The sequence below is a fragment of the Patiria miniata genome, unplaced genomic scaffold, assembly GCF_015706575.1.
Source record: "Patiria miniata isolate m_02_andy unplaced genomic scaffold, ASM1570657v1 HiC_scaffold_5, whole genome shotgun sequence".
Classification (NCBI taxonomy): domain Eukaryota; kingdom Metazoa; phylum Echinodermata; class Asteroidea; order Valvatida; family Asterinidae; genus Patiria; species Patiria miniata.
In genome coordinates, this window is record NW_024037072.1 from 9,201,383 (window position 1) to 9,222,028 (window position 20,646).

General features: G+C 40.6%; 1 protein-coding gene across 2 annotated transcripts in view; it reads right to left on the reverse strand.

Moving 5' to 3' along the window:
* Positions 1–259: 259 nt before the first annotated feature.
* LOC119741654 (semaphorin-5B-like) overlaps positions 260–20,646 on the reverse strand; it is a 28,973-nt gene continuing 8,586 nt past the window's right edge. For both annotated transcript variants that reach the window (XM_038217492.1, XM_038217493.1), the window contains exons 3-18: positions 20,396–20,538; positions 19,577–19,624; positions 18,465–18,569; positions 18,160–18,271; positions 12,093–12,254; positions 11,818–11,951; positions 11,428–11,545; positions 9,597–9,657; positions 9,205–9,358; positions 8,679–8,892; positions 7,757–7,848; positions 7,036–7,217; positions 5,381–5,424; positions 4,412–4,735; positions 3,360–3,460; positions 260–2,482 (exon numbers count right to left, since the gene is read on the reverse strand). In XM_038217492.1, the coding sequence (XP_038073420.1) occupies positions 2,438–2,482; positions 3,360–3,460; positions 4,412–4,735; positions 5,381–5,424; positions 7,036–7,217; positions 7,757–7,848; positions 8,679–8,892; positions 9,205–9,358; positions 9,597–9,657; positions 11,428–11,545; positions 11,818–11,951; positions 12,093–12,254; positions 18,160–18,271; positions 18,465–18,569; positions 19,577–19,624; positions 20,396–20,538 (2,039 nt within the window). In that variant the 3' untranslated portion in view covers positions 260–2,437. The remainder of the gene's footprint in view (positions 2,483–3,359; positions 3,461–4,411; positions 4,736–5,380; positions 5,425–7,035; positions 7,218–7,756; positions 7,849–8,678; positions 8,893–9,204; positions 9,359–9,596; positions 9,658–11,427; positions 11,546–11,817; positions 11,952–12,092; positions 12,255–18,159; positions 18,272–18,464; positions 18,570–19,576; positions 19,625–20,395; positions 20,539–20,646) is intronic.

Genomic DNA, 20,646 nt, shown 5'->3' on the forward strand with positions numbered 1-20,646 from the left:
AAAGCCCCCCAAATTACTGCAATATTGATCTCCCTGAATATTAAGAAACATTGTACAATTAAGGATAATCAATTATGGATGTATATAGCTCCCCTTGCTGCAAAGCAAGTAATGAAACGATAAGTTCGACAATTGTCGAAAAATTAAAAGCAAAATGTACATACATGCCAAGAACTGAAATCGGTAAGCTGCACTCACCCATCAACATATACTTGACATACTGGCATGCCTGCTTTTCAAAAACTTTCCTAAAATCCTGTTCCATTTACGTTCTGTTCTTTATTTCACTTATTCAATCCTGCGTAAATAATTAACTTCACATGTACAGCGGAATGAGAACGTTACACATAATCTTACAAACTTAATACAACACAAAAAAGCTATGTATAATTAACATACCGGTAATGTATTGTAACGAAAAAATACCGACACCATGCATGCTGCGTTAAACAACGTTCAACCTGCCCATTATGTACAGACAAAAAGATGAGATTGGTTTCAACGAGTATGTTCTGCACCTCAAACTGTTAACTTGGGTCATCTGTTATCATTTTCAAAACGTATTCTTTTTGGCAGACCCCCCTGGCTCTAACCTCTCTCAAATAGTACTTTTACAAAAAGTTTATAAAGATATCCTGGAACGAGCAGTTCATCCACAGCGTCGCGATAAGTTGTGGAACGTCTTGAAGATGCCGTTCGGGCGCAGGCAAGCCATCCCTATACATAAAGTGGTGGATGAAAAGCAACCTCGTTCCCCGTGGGTACGATCTTGCTGTGCCATGTTCGTTCCAATCATGCCTTGCGCGATCTTACCCCTGGAATTGTGTAATTTAAATGTGCTGCTATTTGGCACATTTATTTTAACTGCAGGCGATGTTTGTGAACTTAATGTATCAGATCTGTACAGCTCTGGCAGGAGATTCTACATGTCACTTGGTGGTCGGTCTGTCTGTCTGTCTGTCCCGAAAATTGACCAAAAGTATGGTGTTGTCAATGTGTGCCATCGGCGTTGCATTTTCCGGTGTCCCATTTTTAAGCTCTGGCAGGGATCATTTGGATCGATTTCATGCAAGACTTTCATGCAAGACTTCTTGCAACGCCAGCCTCGCTTGAGTCTAACACGGCCAGAGTTAATTGTGCATTCGCATTTGTTTACCACAGAAGCTTCTGAAAGCCCATTACAAAAAAAATACTGAAAACCATTGATCGGCAGTTTTACAAAATTTCAAAAGCGTACATGGATCGGTAACCCCCACTCCAGCATACTGAAAATGTTGATAATAATGGCTAACAAATAGTTCTCATAAGATTTTAAACATTATTTTAGCAAAATACACCACTGAACAGTTAAAAAGTTATGATATATGATACGCAGTGTATAATATAACAAAAATACAACCACCTAGGCCCTATATACTGGGTTAAATAACAACGTTCAACTATTATGTATGATAAGTTAGGAACTGGTTTAAATGTGTTTGTTCTCTACGGCAAATTACTTCTAACCTCGTTCTCTTTTACAAACACACCATTAAAGAATTGAGAAGCTATTATACATCGATACGCACTGCATAATGTTTTTAAAAAAACAATCACCATGTATACTGAGTTATACAATAAACAACTAATAAGTTGAGATTGGTTTAAACGACTAAGTCCTCATGCATGAGGTTTTAAACCTTTTTGACAGTCACTTACGATTATAAAATGGGGAAAAAAAATCTCAAAATGCTTAATCCCCGTCATTTTCTGAATCCAACTTCCGTTGTATAAAAAAATGAATGTTGCTGCCAATGTTCGACATTTTATTCTCAAATATTGTCTTTATTTAGTTGAAATTCGGAATTTAAATAAAGTTTGGAATTTGCTGATTACCGGAACTGGTACGAGGAAGGTTTACCATGTGAAATTAGCACAGTTTGGAAGAAAACAACAGGATGTTAAAAAAGTGTGCCCGAGGGCACATTCTTTTTAATTTGACAATTTTCGTTAAATACTCATGTACATGTATTTAACGAGTGAATGAAAATCATGTCCCCAGTGCTGATCAAGGGGTTTTACACGAGTGCATGAAATTTAAAACATGAGAAACATGAGACAGCAACTCCTGAATCAGAAGTGTACACTATGGAATAACCCCCTCAAACAAAATCTATAGTAGAGAATTTCTCCTTTTTTATTCTAAAAATTTGACTCTTACGGGTAAGCTGTAATATTAATCTGTCATACTAAAGCCTTTGAGAAATGTTGCTTCGGAAAACTTAACAAAATGCAAGCGATCGTATGATCTTTAAAAGGTAAGTAGTGTATCTTAAAACTGCAGACAAATGTCAATTTTAACCAGACCCACACATATTCACAAAATGTCCCGTGTCACGTGATGGGGCCAAATCCAATCAGTCAACGGGAATGCTGTGACGTAACATAATGTTGATGGTTACGGTTGACACAATTGTACGTCGGTAAGTCCACATGATTCACCCTGTGGAAAAAATCAATAAGCAGAAATAACAACTTCTTAAAATACAGATTTACTTTTCATCGTTAACTGGTTTTAGTATTGACCAAATACTAACCAAAAAATTCCCAAAACCGTGGCCCAGATATCTTAACTGCTAAAGCTGTCATATCGCCACAAATCACATACTGTGGATTCGCATAGGCCTAGTTGGGAATCAACTTGAAAACGCTATTTTAAAATGGTCTGTTTTCTTAATGCGCGTTATATTCTATTAAGCTGAATAGGGCCTACGCATTTCATATTTCCTCATTTTAACCTCTGCATAAAGCTGGGATCAAGCTTGAAATTGTTTTTGTGACTATACACGGTGAGTAAAAACAAAACAAAAAACCCAAATAGCAGGACCATTTTTGTAATGAGTTTCTGCATGCAGCACTTTCAAAATCTAGGATATAAATTCCCAATTAATGAGCTGTATTTTAGTACACGAATCATTCAAATCACTTATGTAATTTTTAAGTTACAGCATGTTAAACACAAACACCGTTTTAAAGTTCTGTCCAAGGATCACAAAAAGGCAATAATGTTCTTTCACCAAAACGATAATAATTCACGTTCATGCCTGTAGCTTATGTGCATTATTTTCGTTTTGCTGAAAGATCCGTGGACAGAACTGTAAAACAGTGGTTGCGTTTAAAATTCCGTAAGTTAAAAAGTACATAAGTGATTTGAATAATTCGTGTACTAAAAGAAAGCTTACGAATTGGGCTTTGATATCCAAGATTTTGAAAGCGATACATGCAGACTTCATTTACAAAATGGTGCTGTCATTTAGGGTTCCTTATTTGTACTCACCCTGTATTGGCATGCAGGCCTATCACAAAGTAAATGCACTTACCACCTGTGTTTGCCAGTTTTGCAGGGTCTTTTTATATCGTCTTATCTCGTTGTCGAAAATCTCCAGATCGCTGATCTCGTCATCATTTGCACTTACAGCAGCTACAAATAAGCAATGAAGAGTAGCAATTCATTTTCAACCAAACTAGGGACAAGACGTTTGCGAGTGAAATTCCGTCCATCGAATAGATCGAGATTTTCACTCGAGTTTCGAGGTTATTTCTTTTTCCAAGCACTTTAATGTAACATTTGAGTGAGTTCCAATTGAAATCGTCTGTTTCCTTTGGTCTTTGGTCTGGTTCCCCGACCAAAGATTCTGACTATTATTTATGACGAATCTTAGGCCAGGTGGACCTCTTGGCTTAATATGAGCATGATGCCCCTTTTTCTAAAGCTGGATTTTGTTTCAGGTTGGGATTTATCATTAAAATCTCCGAATGTTCCGAACTTTCAATTAAATAAAAAAATCACTAGCTTTATATATCATAGACTGTGATATTTTTTCATTCTCTAATGTTGAGTTATAGTTGAACCCTCAGGCGAAGCCGATTGGCGACGACGCCGACTTTTGGAATACCCCCTTTTTTAATAAGCATGGTAAATAAAACGTATTTTATACCCGAAAATATACCCAGGCGCTATTCGAGCGTCGACAAAATGCAATCGGCAAACTTCAGACATGTTCGGAAACGGGAGGCATTCCTCCCCTTTGGTCACGTGATACTACGGCTTCCAAAACCTAATGATGTAGTGTATATTGTATTATACATTGGTTTGGCGCACAGTTTTATGTTATGTTATAACAGTGGAAGCTGAGTTTCTATGCTTTTTAGCGGGATAATAAACTTGAATTTCAGTTTAAACAATTTAAGATTCGGAAACAGTCAGAATCTTTTGGCCTGGGAACCAGACTATAGTTTCACTCCCTGAAAACCGGAGAGAATTCATTTTTAAAAAAAAGTAATGGGGACTGTATAATGTTCTGAAAGCAAGCAAAGAAACCATGCATCTAGCAAACAACCCAACAGTCATAGCCCAACATAAATTGCGTACCAGAATTGTCCACAGTGAGATCAAAATTGACCGAACTGTTTGAGCCTCCGTCTATGGCCAAGACGACTGTACAGGAGCAGTTCGTAGTCTCCGCAGAATTCGATCCATCGATGAGCAAGGACAGGAACTCTTTGCCAGAGCTGGAGGCTCGATACTCGGTGTACGGCAGGCTGGCGCACGGTGTGCACTGGACTTCGTCGTTGGCCACGCGAAGGTTTTGACCCGTAGGTGCCTCGGCGAAAAGATACAGGTTGATGGGTTGGTTCGGGACGTTCAGGTACCTCGTTGGACTGTTCGGTGTCAGGTGTACTGTGATGCCTAAGACTATAGTAGATATACAATAAAGTTTTCTTTTTAAATCTCAACGGGAAATCAACGGATACTGACTTGATTTAACAGCTGCCGCTATATGTTTTATTTTTCATGGGGGGGGGGGGTAATACACAACTTGATGACCACTCCTAATTTTCTATGCACTGTGAAAAAAAAAACATGGAAATAACATTCAAGACCACAGAATGAATAAACGTTATTCATTTGTGTGGATTGTACCGCAAGTGATAGAAGAGGCGTATTATATTGTATGCCCATATACATTTTGGGGGAAACTTCAGTAGACTGAATTTAATCACGTGGATAAATAAATCACGTTTTTATGCTGTAAGAAACAAATTTTGCAATGACAGTTTTCATCATTTTTCTTGACATGCCACCAATAACATTTACTGAAATGACTTAAGCCGGATCGTAACTAAACAGAATACATGATTGCAGTTCAAGAAGTTTACAGCTCCATTGTCCCAGGAAATGGGTGAAAAACAGAGACAGATTGGATTTAGGAGTCTTGATGAAATAGCGCTGTACAATGCGGAGTGTAAAGATTAACACTGCATCCAGAATAGCTGTTGCTGCTATCTGCTAATCTCTTACGCTATAAAATGTATACTTTCAAATAAACTATACACATACTTGAAGGCTCGGTGTTGTCAGCTCCTGTCTCCAAGTCCTGCTCCCTGTAAATATAAAGAAATACAAGTGAACTCGACCGATTCACAGAATAGACCAAACAGATACGCTATCGCTTCTCATCACGGAGGCCCCCGTCAATGGCGAATGCATTGTGCTAGCTATTGTTCTGATAATCCGCCACAGGGTATTGCTTTGTGAAAGCGTGCACAATGGTTTCGTCGCTTAAAGCCCGATTCATACTTCATGCGAAAGCGAATGCGAAGCGAATTTGACGCCATGAAACATTCGCTGCGAAATTCGCCCGAGTTGAAATATGTTCAACTTTTACGAATTCGTAGCGCGAATACTTGCCACGACGTCGCAAATTCGCGTTGCGGCTTTCGCTTTCGCGCCGAGTATGAACCGGGCTTTAGAATTCAAGCCAAATAGACGGTCGGCCTATTGATATCCGTGTGAATCATTAGACCAATCCCAGCACACATGCATACTCACGAAAGCAATGGCGAAAGCAATGAGCCAACTGCCCCAAGACAATTACCTCGTCTCCTGTGCTTACTTTATCCTCGTTTCAAATAGTAAGCCCTGGATAGGAAACTTTCTTCCTGTATCCTGATTCGATACCGCAATTGGATTGATATCGTGTACTTGGTGTTGTTATTCACAACGTGCAGTACGCGTTTTCCCGATTATTCGTCCATACCTTCTCGAAAATATTCATTTTCTTTCCAATTTGTTCATATTGATATGAAATGTGATACTACATGTTGTCTCTTTAAGATCGTGCCAGTTTAATTGAAATAATTTTGTGTTTTTGTAACTCAGGCCATGCTCGCGCTGCGACGAATTGATTCTGTTTTTACCCCAGACACCGCATACAAAAACAAACGCAAATGTAACGCACATGCAGGCACCAGACTATTCCTCATTGCATACGCGTTCAAAAATCCTGCAAATGCAAATGATCCAATACGAGGGTGAGAGAGCAGCTAGTGGTGGGCGCGTGCTGCTCGACACCCTGGGGACGAGGTTGGCCCCAAGACGGATTACCTGCTAGGTCTTTATGATGTGATGACGTTCCATCGCATATAATACCATTTCAAATGCTTTATTAGCCTATTTGAGGCATGGCAGACAATATGGGGGGGGGGGCGCTGTTTGATTTGGGTAAAGTCTCTTAGCGCCCTCCGATTGTGTCGGTCATATCTCAGATGGGCTAATTTAGTTTTATTATAAAACAGTTGGTGCTGTAATTATACATTTTTTTTTCAATAAATTTTTATCTTTTACAGAAGAATTTACCAACACTAAATATCTATATATGGGCAGTTCTTTTAACTAACGTTGGCAAAACAAAGGGCAACAATGGCCAATTTATTTAAAGGGTGTGGTCATCAAGTGAAATAAGTATTTGTATTTTGAGAAACTCAGACGAAGCAACCATTTGAACTCCAGCTTACAAGCCAGGTATTCGTTCAATATTACTTTCTTGCCTTTCTGCTTTGATATCATCCCAAAGGCTCGTCTATTGCTCAATGAATATAATAGTTCCACACACAAAAAAATATTTCAGAATTCAAAAGAGGCAGGAAAAGGGCGAAATTAATTATTTTGTATCTACAAAAGTGGGAGTAAAAAGGCAGGATCTATACTCTTACCCCACGTCAGAGTTGACACACGAAGTACCGTTCCATCTGCAGTACGGATCTTCAGTGCCTAAACAGTCCATGCGTGAAGGGGAATCCTGGCAGTGTTGGAATGGTACCTTGTAGACGCCAATGTCGGTGCCGACAAAAACGGCTTGATCGGAGTCACTCAACAGCATGGTCAACACCGGGGTCTGCGTGTAAATATTGATCATATTATTAGTCGTGGCTCAAGACGGTTTGTGCTTATAAAACGTCATGCATAAAATTACTATGGAGCAGACTATGAGTCAGGAATAGTCTCGGAGGAGAAATGGGAAAGAGAGAATATTTGAGAGATTTTTTTTTGAAAGTTTTAAATTTCGGACAATCCAAAATTCGGGGAATCTGGACTACTTTAAACTTCAAAATCTGGGGAGTTGGAACAACTTTGTCACAGATCCTGCTTCGTTAATAAAGCATTTGGCATAGACAGATCACGGATCCTCTATAAACGACTCATCTGAGCTTGTGTACAAACTATACGCGCACAGGCCGTTATCACGCCTCTAACCAGAAATTTTGGAAGTCGTTTATCCTTGTGTAGAAAATCCGTGGACAGATGTCCCCCTCAACTCAAACGGCACATCGTGAGAAATTTGAGAAACATGTGAGAATCACGATGAAGGAATAACCAAAAACGGAAAAGGTTTTGTTTCAATCTCAGAGTTATCTATAATTATTTTCCACTGACTTTTCGACCGTCTGTATCCAGGCTAATCTCCTCCACGACTTTCGCTTCGGATCGGTTCGCGTTCAAATACGCCTTGAGCACAGCCCCATTCTCTGTGAAAATCATCCAAAGGAAAAAAAATGCATGAAACTTACAAAAATGACTCATCTTTACCTACTTCATTCCTAACGAACAAAAGGAAAATTAATTCAAAAAGCGAAGACTAAAGTGAAATTGCATTTAAGTGACGGGGAAGTGATTTTGAAATGAGGGCGATAAAGAAGTCTATTTCAGCAAGAAATACCAGTCTTCGTGGCACATGTTCTTCTAAATGTACGCGAACAAAGGCAACCCTCCCGATTAGTGTCCTTTAGAAAATACAAAAAGTACCTTAAAGACATGCATTCAATGGACTGTTTTAGTGCTGAGCAATTACCAAATTTTCTTTTTAAATCTATATCAATCATGGAACAGTGAAAAGTATACGCAAAGTTCAAGTTTAACCGAATTGAATTTTATTATTAAAATGAATTCATTTCATCATTAAAAATTCAAAAAATATTTGTAAATATAAATAAATTGTAGAACAGTGATAACTATTTTCTTTATAACGAATTGATTTTATCATTAATAACTGAACCAATTGTTTTATCATAGTACGATTTCACACTTGTGCCCTTAAATGAGTGAGTTCATCATAGAAAACTGAAATTTGTCGGTTTCCCGTATCGATGGGTTTGATGTAAACACTCCACCTACATATTTTGAAATATGTGTCTATCGTCCGTGATAATATCTTAAAACTCGTTCAAATTCGACACGAAAAAAATGGCGTGGCAATCGGGGAAACTTTCGACCGGAGATTCTTTTTTGTGAAAAACAATACATAAAACATTCCTTTTTAGGACCATGTATCGATAACCAGTACATGCCATGTACCTACCCGTTCCGATGAACATGACATCTATGGAATTGACGACGTTTTCGTCAACGACGATCTGTGAGAAACGTTCCCCGTCTATCACCAACAGAGGGTTGCTTTGAGCGCCCCCTGCCGTCTCGTAGTGCAGCTTGTTCTCAGCCGACACCGACATTATTTGACCTTGGCTTAATATGTTTCGTGCGGTAGTTGAACTGAAACTGTCTGTGTTTTGACACTGAAATAACCATATAAATTGTTTAATTTCTTCTTTACCTAAAAAGGGTCTGCGGCGAAATATTGAAACATTGAAAAAGTGTCAGGGAAACTTAACACTAAAAAAGGGAGCCATATTTTCAAGGTTTTAAATATTCAGTGAACTTTACAACTGTTTTAAGTATTACAATGTGCTCCTTCAGATGTAGGCCAGTCCGCCTCCCTGACCTGATGATCACCTGACTCTCTTACTACATTGTAGGTCGGGAAACCATTACATTCAAAAACGGATACAGTGACTATACTTGGTTGCAGAAAACAAATAATTGCGTACCGTTACTAGTCTGGGAGTGATGGGGTCCGTGGCTAAGTCCTTCCAAATCTCGCCATTATTCTCCTGAAACGTGAACTTATTCTCGGTGTTCAGAAACAGTGCCTCAATCTCATCCAAACGGTAGGCGCAAACTGCAGAACTTGCCACGACAGGTCTAAGATAATACATGTACCAACAAATTCAGGACAAGACAAGACCCAAATGAACTTTGAACAACATCCGGTCAAAAGTAATCAAGCACTGCACAGTGATTCTCTGTTGCAAGATGAATTGAAATTAGATGATTGAAATGATTACTTAATATGTTGGTTGGATCTTCATCAAGGACTACAAAATCTGAATGTTCTGAACTTGCTGTTGAACAAAGTGTCCTCCATTCCAATAGCACTTACGCTCGTGTGGCGAAAATTGCAAAGACTACGTTGACATCATCAGTTGACTGGTAAATGTCGTCTGTTGACAAGAAACAAAAATAAATGACCACACTTATATCATGCAAGATGATGAAAAATCCTAGACATCGAGGTTGAGATAAGTGACTGGCACAATAATCCTTCAGAAAATTAAAAATATAAATAATAATAACAATTAACATGTATTGCGTTCGAGCTTCTGCTTGTAAAGTAAAAATTGAAGAAAACGAAAGGGGGACCCGCTGTTACAACTGATAATGTGGTAACCAACGGATAACGTATCACCAACCGCTAATGTTACACAAATTGACCGATATTTTATCACAACCGATAATGTAACAAAAATTGACTGATAGCGTAGAACAATTTGTTTACGATAATGTCTCACGTTTCGACGGATAATAATATTTACCACAAAAAAAAACTGTATCAGATAACGTATCACCACAGAACGGATACTGTATCAACCGATAGCGTATCCAAAATCAACTGATAATGTATCAATATATGGACATGGGCGTCGCCAGGATTTTTTTCCAAGGGGGGGGGCAAAGCAAATTTTCCCAAAAAATTCTTTAACTTTTTCATTATATTCTCAATTTATCATTTTTCTGAGCGTGAGCAGGGGAGCATTTGCCCTACCCTAGTACTCCCCCCCCCCCCATCAAATTAACAGTAATATGGCTTCGCAACTCTTTTTTTCTTCTTCTTTTCCTTATTTTTTCGTTTTCGGGGGGGGGGGGCGCCCCCTATGGAAAAGGTATATAAAAACGTTTGTTTATGTCCTATTGTTTGCGCCCATAACGGTTTGGTCCCCAATAACGGGGGACCAAATCGTCGCTGCGCTCACGAAATCAAATCAAATCTCAAAGGAAAAACAATAATATCTTTGGTTTTCAGTTTTGATGACCAAATTATTATATCATGTGTCAAGGAACAATAAAATCATAATTACAAAGTTCAAAACAAATTTTTCTTGTACTTTCTCCTTTTTTTTATCGTGAATAAACATTAATTTTGTCAAAAAGCCTGAGCTCCGAGTTCTTTATTTCTCACCGTGGCAAAAGTCACCTTGTAAGCAGGGCAAGAATGATCATACCATTAGTTGATCTACACGAATCAGCTTGTACAAAATGTAATAATTTCCCATCGCTTAGGAAAAGGTGCGCACAAAGTAAATGGACAAAAAAGTAACTCATCTATGCATTTGTGTTCTCACGAAGTGCAAAAAAGTTCCATCGATTAACCACTATAAATTACCAATATAGATTAACAAAGAGTAGAGCATGAGGTATTGGACAGTGCAGACAGTTTCCGAATTCTGTTACCGCAAAGTGGTCGAAAGGTTTGTAAAAAAAAAGATAAAGTTCTACAGTGATTTTCTCGAAATGAACTTTATTCCAGATTCAGAGGTTTTTTTCACTTCGTGAGATCAGTGATGAAATTGGGTAGCTGCGTTGGCGAACTATGAAATCACACTTTGAAGTTTGAAACGCTAAAAAGATAATATTTTCAAAATTAAGTTTCAATGAGATCAGTTGCTTGCTCATTACTAAAATCGACACGTGATACATCATCGGAGACAAATTCTACTACACTCAGTCAAATTTTGTTACATTATCGGTTAGCGATACAATATCGGTAAATGTTTGTGACAATATCAGTTGGTGATACGTTATCCGTTGGTTACTACACTATCAGTTGTAACACAAAGCACCTATCTCAAAGCACCTATTAGATTTTAAAAAAAAATCAAATTTACAAAAGACAGAAAAATAAGAGAGGGAAAAAAATGAGCAGAATGACTCACGTATTTCGTTGTAATCGTATGGGATGGCTCCGTCGATAGAACATGTTAGTCGGGCTTTCACAAAGGTGGCTATGTTGTTTTCGTTTAAATCGGTGTCTGGTGTACCCCCTGTATCATTCTGATGAAATACCAATTTTGCTTAAAAGCCACAATGCAAAGTCATTACACATTGATGTCCATAACTTTTCGTCCATTACTTTTTTTTAAATAGTACTGGAGCCTTCAATTGAACAATTGAAGGGGAGGAAATTAGTTAATAATTAGGGAAGAGAAATGCAAATTGAAATGTTGGGGAGGGGAATACGAATAGAGGAATTGAACAATAGAATGCAAACCACAAATTCTATCATACCTTCACAATAATTAATAATATTCACTACATATTTGTACCTGACACACCACTGCGACTCTCGAATACACGAGACTTTCAGAGATAAACTCCACTGCAATCTCGCGGAAAAAGAAATAGACTCGTCCATTGTAGCTGATGGGATCTCCTACAAACTGTGGATTTGGCGGACCCCCTGTAATAAAAACGTAGCGATCATGGGAACCAAAAATGCAAATGTGAGACATAGATGTCGAAAATGCAGGCAAAGCAAAACAAGGCAAACTAAGCAGTAATGTGTTTTATTACTCTTAAGTCTAGCTGGGCTTAATCCTACCTTCTTTCGACAATACACTTTCATCATCTTTAGTCCTTAGTTGCACCTCAACACCAACCACATTCTGGGAGGAGTCACTCTGCAGCACCGATTTGACGATAGCTGGTCTGGACAACTCCCCAGCCGACAACTCCAGGTTGGTTCCAACAAACAATTCAAGATCTAAAAGTATGCAACCAACTTAAAGTTTAAAAGTGTATCACAATTAAATCGAGAGAGAAAAAAATTGCACCATTTCGGGCATTTCGGACGGAGGATGGGGATGTGCTTTTTGGTCGTTCGAACACCCAATTGCATTTGAACATCTGACAAATGGGGGGGGGGGTGTTCTATACCGTTTTTCCAGTGCTTGGAAGACTGGTGACAAAATGCACAGAACATAACCCCCCCCCCAAAAAAAAAAAGTAGCGGATCATTATACAGTAGCGGATCATGATACAGACTTGACGAAAGTATGCGGAATGGAATTGAAGAGGTAATGTCATCAAGAGTTAAAGATAGCATCCCTGCACTTCGTCGTGTTGCAAGGAGAAGGTTGAATGATGCTACAAGGGCTGTTAATAAGATTAGGTCGGATTAAGACGAGTAACATATCTGAGCTTAACAGTCTCGTTGATGCAGGTGCAATCGTTGTGATGGAAGAAGTGGGATTCAAGCGAGCTGTCAAAGGCTACAGGGAAGTGACACCTTAGTGGAAGCGTCAGCTCGAGGGACAGATTAAGGACCTCCGAAGGGATCTTAGTAGGATTGAGTAGATGAACAGAGACGCTATGAAGAAGTCTGACATGAGGGACAGCCTTTGGCTAAATACCGGGTGCGGGGTAAGGGTATAACGGTCGTCAAGGAGGAAATCAAGCAGCGTATTAAAGCACGGCGGCAAAGGTGAAGATGTACGACGACAGGATCGGGCAGTTTCGCCAGAATGGTCTGTTTAGGTCAAGCCAGAAACAGTTAATCAGTGAACTTGATAGTAAGGATGACGATTCTCAGGAAGTCCCAAGGGTAGCTAAGACAAAGGCTTTCTTGGGTGGAATTTGGAACAAGCCAGTGCAGCACAACAACCAGGCAGAGTGGCTGCAGGGAGTGAGAGAAGAAGGCAGGCGGAGGTAGGGATCACTGTGGAAAAAGTCAAGAGGCAGTTTAGGAAAGTGTCAAATTGAAAAGCCCCGGGAGTGGATCATGTTCATGGATACTGGCTGAAGAATTTTAGCAGTATACACGGTAGACTTGCAGGGAATTTTAATACAGGAGTGTCTCGTGCATGGGAATCTGCCAATTAGGTGGATAACTGAAGGAGGGAGCACTGTTTTGCTCATGAAGGATGTAGTGTTGCAACTATTACTTGTCTTCCTGATCTTTACAAGCTCTTATAGCTGAGGATCTCCACTGTCACTTGGAGGAGAATGGATTGTTTCCAGATGAGCAGAAAGGATGTAAGAAACGGTCAAGGGGAGCGAAGGATAGACTAGTGATCGACAAGGCTGTGCTGAAAGACTGCAAGAAGACGATGACCAATTTGTCGATGGCTCCTTGGATTGACTACAAATGGCGTATGGTAATTATGGTGCCGCATTCGTGGATCGTGGAGTGTTTGAATCTAGTGGGGGCTGCTGAGGGGGTGAGGCATTTACTGAACAACAGTTTGAAGACCTGGAGGACAACATTGACGGCTAAGAATGAAAGTCTGGGTGAGGTTAGTATCTATATCAGAAGAGGGATTTTTCAGTGGGGCTCTCTGTCGCCGCTGTTGTTTGTTCTGTCGCTAATGCCATTGTCTATGGTTTTGCAAAAGGCCAACGCCGAATACGAGATGAAGAAAGACGGCTGCAGAATTAACCATCTCCTCTTCATGGACATAAAACTGTTTGCCAAGAACGAGAAGGAGATTGATTGATATACAGTGAGGACATTGAAATGCCGCAGTTCGGTGAGGAGAAGTGCGCGGTCTTGACCTTGAAAAGAGAGAAGAAGGTGGATTCCGATGGCATTCTTTTGCCCGATGGATCGTTGCTGAAGCCGTTGGGAGAGAGTGAAAGATTAAAGTATCTTAAGCGGACAGAATGATGCACGAAGAAATGAAGGAAAGGCTTAGTACAGAGTACATCATCAGAAAGGTAAAGAAGTGTCCGAAATCAAAATTGAATAGCGGTAACATGGTGCAGGCAGTAAATACTGTGTCGCTGATGAGGTACAGTGCAGGGATTGTTGACATGACTAAGGCGGAGTTGGAGTCCGTCGACAGGAAGACGAAAAAGCTGATGACGATGTACGGTATACTGTGTCCGAGGGCTAACGTCAGTATTGCTTTACTTGCCAAGGACCAGTGGCGTAGCCACCGGGAGGGGCGTGGGGGGGGGGGGGGGGGGGGGGGGGGGGACCACCCCCCCCCCCCCATGAAACCTTGTCGCCCCCCCCCCCCCCCCAGTCCCCCCCCCCCCCCCCCCCACTGAGATTTTGAGTTTCTAAAAAATGTATCATTGATCTAAATCTAAATAGTCGCGAATGATCCACATGATGACCACTGAGAAACGACCCTTCGACCGGCGACCGCGGACCAGTAATAGCGATAGCTGATTCAATGACTCCAACCTCGAAAACGATGTTCAAATAATTATCTTTTGTTAAGAAAATATTAGTTAAAGCATGGAGGAAAGTGGTAAGAAATTACTTCAGATAACACCCCAGAACATCTAGAATCCATTTTTTTTTCGGGGCCCTTAAGCGGGCCCCGAACCCCCACGCCGTAAGGGCTTCGCGCTTCGCATCAGTTCTGATCAAGGTTTGTCCCCCCCCTTTGAGAAGCGATTGACGCCCCTACATGACGCCCCCCCCCATGAAATGTTCCAGCCCCCCCCCCCAGCGCCCCCCCCCCAGCGCCCCCCCCCCCCCCCAGCGCCCCCCCCCCCCCCCCCCCCCCCCCCGGAACAATTCCTGGCTACGCCACTGCCAAGGACTGAAGGAGGACGGGCTTGATAAGCGTGGCGGGCTGTGTTAATACTGAGAAGATTTCAAGGGTATGTTTCTAGATCGCAGGATGGATAGCTGGAGATGGCTAAGAAATTCGTCGTGGGAAAGGAAGTTGATCGGCCCGTTGCGTACAAGAAAGAATGGAAGCAGGAGAGGCTCAGCAATTAGGAAGACAAGCCACTCCATGGGAAATTTCCGAGAGACACGAAAGAGGTAGCAGGGAACAAGACCTGGGGATGATTAAAGAGCGGTAACTTGGAGAAGGAAACAGAGGGTTTCATGACTGCTGCACAGGACCAGGCACTACGGAAGAACGTGATGAAGGCGAAGATAGAGGGAGCTAATGTATCTTCAATGTTTGGAGAGAAAGAGGAGACTTGGTTTGTGAATGCAGCAAGATGGCACAGACGGAAAACAAAGAGAGGCACGACAAGTTAGCCAGGGTGATCCACTGGGATGTTTGCCGAAAACGGGGGATCAAGGTCAAGGACAAGTGGTGGGAGCACGTTCCGGAGAGGGTTCTGGAAACTGAGGAGGTGAAGGTTCTCTGGGACTTCAACATTCACACTGACCGTGTTGTAGAGCATAGGCGGCCGGATGTTGTTGTCCTAGATAAAAATGCGAAAATGTGCCACGTTATAGATGTGGCAGTGCCCGGTGATACCAGGGTTGCAAAGAAAGAAAAGAAGGTGGTTAAGTACCAGGAGTTGGTGAATTAAAGGCTATACCATGGATACATTGATATGTGATAACCAAAACCTTAAAATCTATTCTTGCCCGTATCGGCAACCAGTGCAAATCATGGAGAATAGGTGTGATGGATTCACGTGTGCGAGTCCTGGTGACAAGTCTAGCTGCAGACTAGAGATTTGTATACGTTGCAATTTACTAATTTGAGAACTAGGCAGTCCATACAGTAATTCTACACGACACATAACCAAAGAATGAATAAATTTTCCTTTAGATTTTTTTATCCAATTAATGGGTCATATGTATAAAAAGAAGTATTTGCTTTTACTACCTATTTTTAAGAATTTAATTGCATTTGTATGAATGAAAATGAAGCAAATACTTTTACTGGAAAGCATTAGCTGAAAGCTAAAGGTATTTACTTTTACTTGCTAGCTTTCGCTGGACTAGAAGTGTTTACTTCATTTCGTATGAATAAAAAGGAGTGTAACGGTCAAACTCAGATAAATGTCTTATTTGTCGCCAAGTGAGGGCGCTGTTGCGGGAAGACGGCAGCTATGGCTGCATCCGAATCAGCTGTCTAGAGCTAGGTCTAGGTCTGCGCCCTTTGAAAATGCGCGGGGACGCGCTGACAATAGACGTAGCCGTAGCTCTGGAAGCCCATTTCGGACACGGCCTAAGCAAAAAAGCAACATGGCTTCAGCTCGATCTCGATAGAGTTGCATCTCGATAGAGTTGTTCTTCACCCAAAGCATTAATCTGGCCAAGGTTTATTAAACGGTTCGTTACTCTTAAATAATTTATATCAATGATTCAGTAATTAATGTGATATTTAGTGATATTTTGTAAGCCTAAAAGTTGTACATGTATTTCCAACGCATGTTATTTTGGATCATGTTATTAAGCACATGTACAAGTATTATACAGGGTGTACATAAACCCTTCTTGCATTTAGGTCATGGTCGATAAACTCACATCTGTCCTTGTACATTGTAGCGGCCTACACTTACGTGTATTTTCATAAACATTGCTTTAAGTTTGGACATTTGTGTGCATGTGTATATAGTACATGTACATGTAGGTGATATGTAATTTGAGCTGATTCTGTCAATTAGGTTACACAAACTCTTGATACGTGTAATTTCTTGTAACACATACATTTTATTTTCCATTTTATTTATGGTAGTCAATCTGTGCCTGTACCTGAGCCTGACATGTGTACGACTACCAAACTGTAAGAAGAAGTTGTACAAGACAATAAATTGTTCTGGATCTGCGCACAGCAGATCAGTAGTCAGTAATCTTTGGCAGATTTAAGGAGTAAATGCTTCAGATTTCAAGTATTTACTTGTCATGTTTCAAGTCTGAGTTGGGGGCTACCTTAAAAATATAAAACAAATACTTCTGCGCAAACGTTGCTGCATTTATTAATATTTATCGCGCCAAAATTAACACAAAACGTTAATAAACTATACATATAATACCATACACTCTATTTTGAATAACATCTATGCGAATTTATTTTTTTGTTTTGATTATTAATTCCATTACTAGAAGAAACGATAATTTCCATTTGGTTCCCGATATGCGAAGTGTTAGAGTAAATTCAGTGCGGCGTAGAAAGAATAAGGAGAAATGTGACCCAACGGCACCATGAGGACTGAACAAAATGAAAGCATTGTTTAGTTTATTTAGGTCACTAATCTTTGCAAACTATTATATTTGTTTAATATCTCAATAAACAAAAACCCTCGTGTCTTTGCATTTTGGTATGATTTTACCCGCTTTAACACGTGTGTGTGATTTTTTTATGCAATTGTGACGTCTACAGGACACTTTGGACGTTCACAGTATTCATGAGTGATGATGAAAGTATACTTTCTGTATTCTGCAACTGGCGAAGAGTGTCTTCATCATTTTTGCTGGATTCGAGGATCAAATGTAGTAGGCCTACTACTACATGTACTGTATGCATCACCTTGAGTTGGACTATTACCATACGTGTAAACCCTCCGTGTGTGTGTGTGGCAGTTCATACACACAAAAGAGACCCTTTTGTTGACAACCATTCGTCCATGAAAACAATCCAACAGTAAGAAGCATTTGCTACCTGTTGTCTAGTAAATGCTGAACAGTAAAGAAAAACTTTTATTCATACGGAATCAAACATTTGCTTTTGCTTAATGCTTTTACTCCCAAGTAAATGCTTTTACTTTTTGCTTAAACTTCCTAGCATTTGCTAGATTGTATACATACGACCCAATGGTACCATTTTTATGATTGGCAAATGAAACAGTACGACACACATGCGGTTCTTCAAAGAAAGATTAGCATCAAATTTAACTCCAAGGTTATATAATCAATCTACATTTAAAAATAAAACGTTTGTTTCTGGCTTTGTGGTACATACCTTTAGTAAGGAACCAGCCAGTAGAATTCTGATTGTAGGTAAAAGGAGCAACAAACGTGGGAGAACTACTGCTGGGATCATATTGGATCCTCGGAGTAGATGCTACTGACAACTGGAAAGAAACAATCTTGATCACGAAAGTGAAATTTACGAGGGGAGAGTAAAAAGAAATCCGAAAGTTTCCGATTTTCAGTCAGCACCCTTCCTCGCAGAATGTAACATATCTTACCCTAAGAACAACAAATATGGTAAGTAACAGGGGACTGCCACTGATGTTATTTTCATCCAAATAATATTACACTTACATTTCCCATTGATCTCTGTTGACAATATGGGACTTTGTTATTCGTGCCGCACTCCAACAATGTATTGTTGGTGAGAGGTTGGATCACGCGAATGTAGTTATCACACTGTAAGACACATCCAGAATGATAATGTTGAATGATAAGGGAGAAATTGTTGATGAAATAAAAAGTAAAAAGGTAAATTGCTACAGTTATTCGGTAATTACTTCATTGGACGGATTCTTCTTCCAATAGAAATGGTGCGGGTACGGGATTTATGCGGCTCGGAAAAACTAACTGACTATAATAACTATCACCATAATGTGTGGTTATTACACCAAACCCACCATGGGTTCGCATCACGACCGTAGGAACATGGTGCTTGTGCTCTTGAGCAAGGCACTTTGGGACGTTAAGCCGTAGGTCCCGTGTGCTGTGTAATGCACGTTAAAGAACCCATTAACACTTGTCGCTAAGAGAAGGGGTTCGCCCCCGTGTTTCTGGCAAAAGGTAAAAGGTGCTACATAATGGGTCTCATATGTTCATATACTTCATTTACCTGTCTTTGGTTGCATTCTCCCCCAGCGCTTTGTATCCTCTGGCAAAAGGCGCTATATAAAACAGTTATTATTATTAACACTTTGATTCATGCACATTGCACATAGTGTGCCAGATAAAATAGCTACGCAAAATAGTGCTTTAACAAGCAACTTTATCCGAACCGCATAGGCCTACATGTCCCATACGCGCACCATTTCCAATTGTCCCTAACGTGCCGTTCACTCATGATGGTCAGAAGGGATGGGCGTGGCTTCAAGGAAATAGGGGGGTCTCAAAAACGAGCATTGAGCATATTTTATCCACACTTATAACAATGCATTTTAAAGTATTTGGGACAAAAAGACATTGGTACGTGAGTTTAATATATATATATCACCTATGCAAAAATCATTTCAGACATGAAAATTGAATACAACTAAACTATCTTTAAACAAATCTCAAAACGCTTCAATTGTCAAAAAAAGTCTGAATGAGAGGGATTTAGAATTTTACATTAAGCAACGTGGGCATCGGTGTAGGCCTAATGCAGATGTTTATAGAATATGAAAATTATAAGATTCTGCGAAACTTACAAATTCACACAAACTGCTTCCAGTGGTTGGAATGGAAACGCTATCAAGCTATAAGGTTGAAAACAAAAATAATTGGTTCACCAACATCCTATACACTTTCTATTAATTTGTGAAACTGTGACATTATGTCGTACGTAATTCCCAAAGTCAACATTTTTGTATGATGTATAGCATCGTGTTGATTGTGTTCTCAATAGACTGTTTGAAAAATTCAAAATTTAAAAAAATTGAAATCACTTGATAAAACACTGAAAAAAATACGTATCTATAATATCAGGGAATATCAATTTCAAAATTTGGTTAAATAATTATTGGAAATCTGTTGCAGTATTCCATCTACCTAGTTATAGATTGGTAGCTGGCAAGCTTTGCCAGCTCGCCACGCCAGCCAGCCAGCCAGCCAGCCTGCCTGCCTGCCTGCCTGCTGCCTGCTGCCTGCTGCCTGCCTGCCTGCCTGCCTGCTGCCTGCCTACTGCCTGCCTGCCTGCCTGCTGCCTGCCTGCCTGCCTGTCTCCCCGCCTGCTGCCTGCCTGCCTACCTGCCTGCTGCCTGCCTGCCTACCTGCCTGCTGCCTGCCTGCCTACCTGCCTGCTGCCTGCCTGCTGCCTACCAGCTGCCTGCTGCCTGCTGCCTGCCTGCTGCGTATCTGCTGCCTGCCTGCTGTCTGCCTGCCTGCTGCCTGCTGCCTGCTTGCCTGCTGCCTGCCTACCTGCCTGCTGCCTGCTGCCTGCCTGCTGCCTGCCTGCTGCCTGCTTGCCTGCTGCCTGCCTGCTGCCTGCTTGCTTTTTCTATTGCTTTTCGCTTCTTCAGATTTATTACCATATCTAGGTTTGCAGGGTCGACGGCGAACAGTTGAGCTTTACCCCCCACGAAGAGTTGACCATCGATAAATTCTAGAGTGCGGTAGTACTTGCCCTCGGCTGAAGGATTTGGTCCATACGTCATGAGTAAGCCAGATACATCTACAGATATACCATATACCAGTCGATTTATTATCTAGGCAAGGCTTGGGAAGTTAATAGTATTTTTTCGCAGCAAGAAGCTTGGAGACTTAAACAGTTAAAACAGAA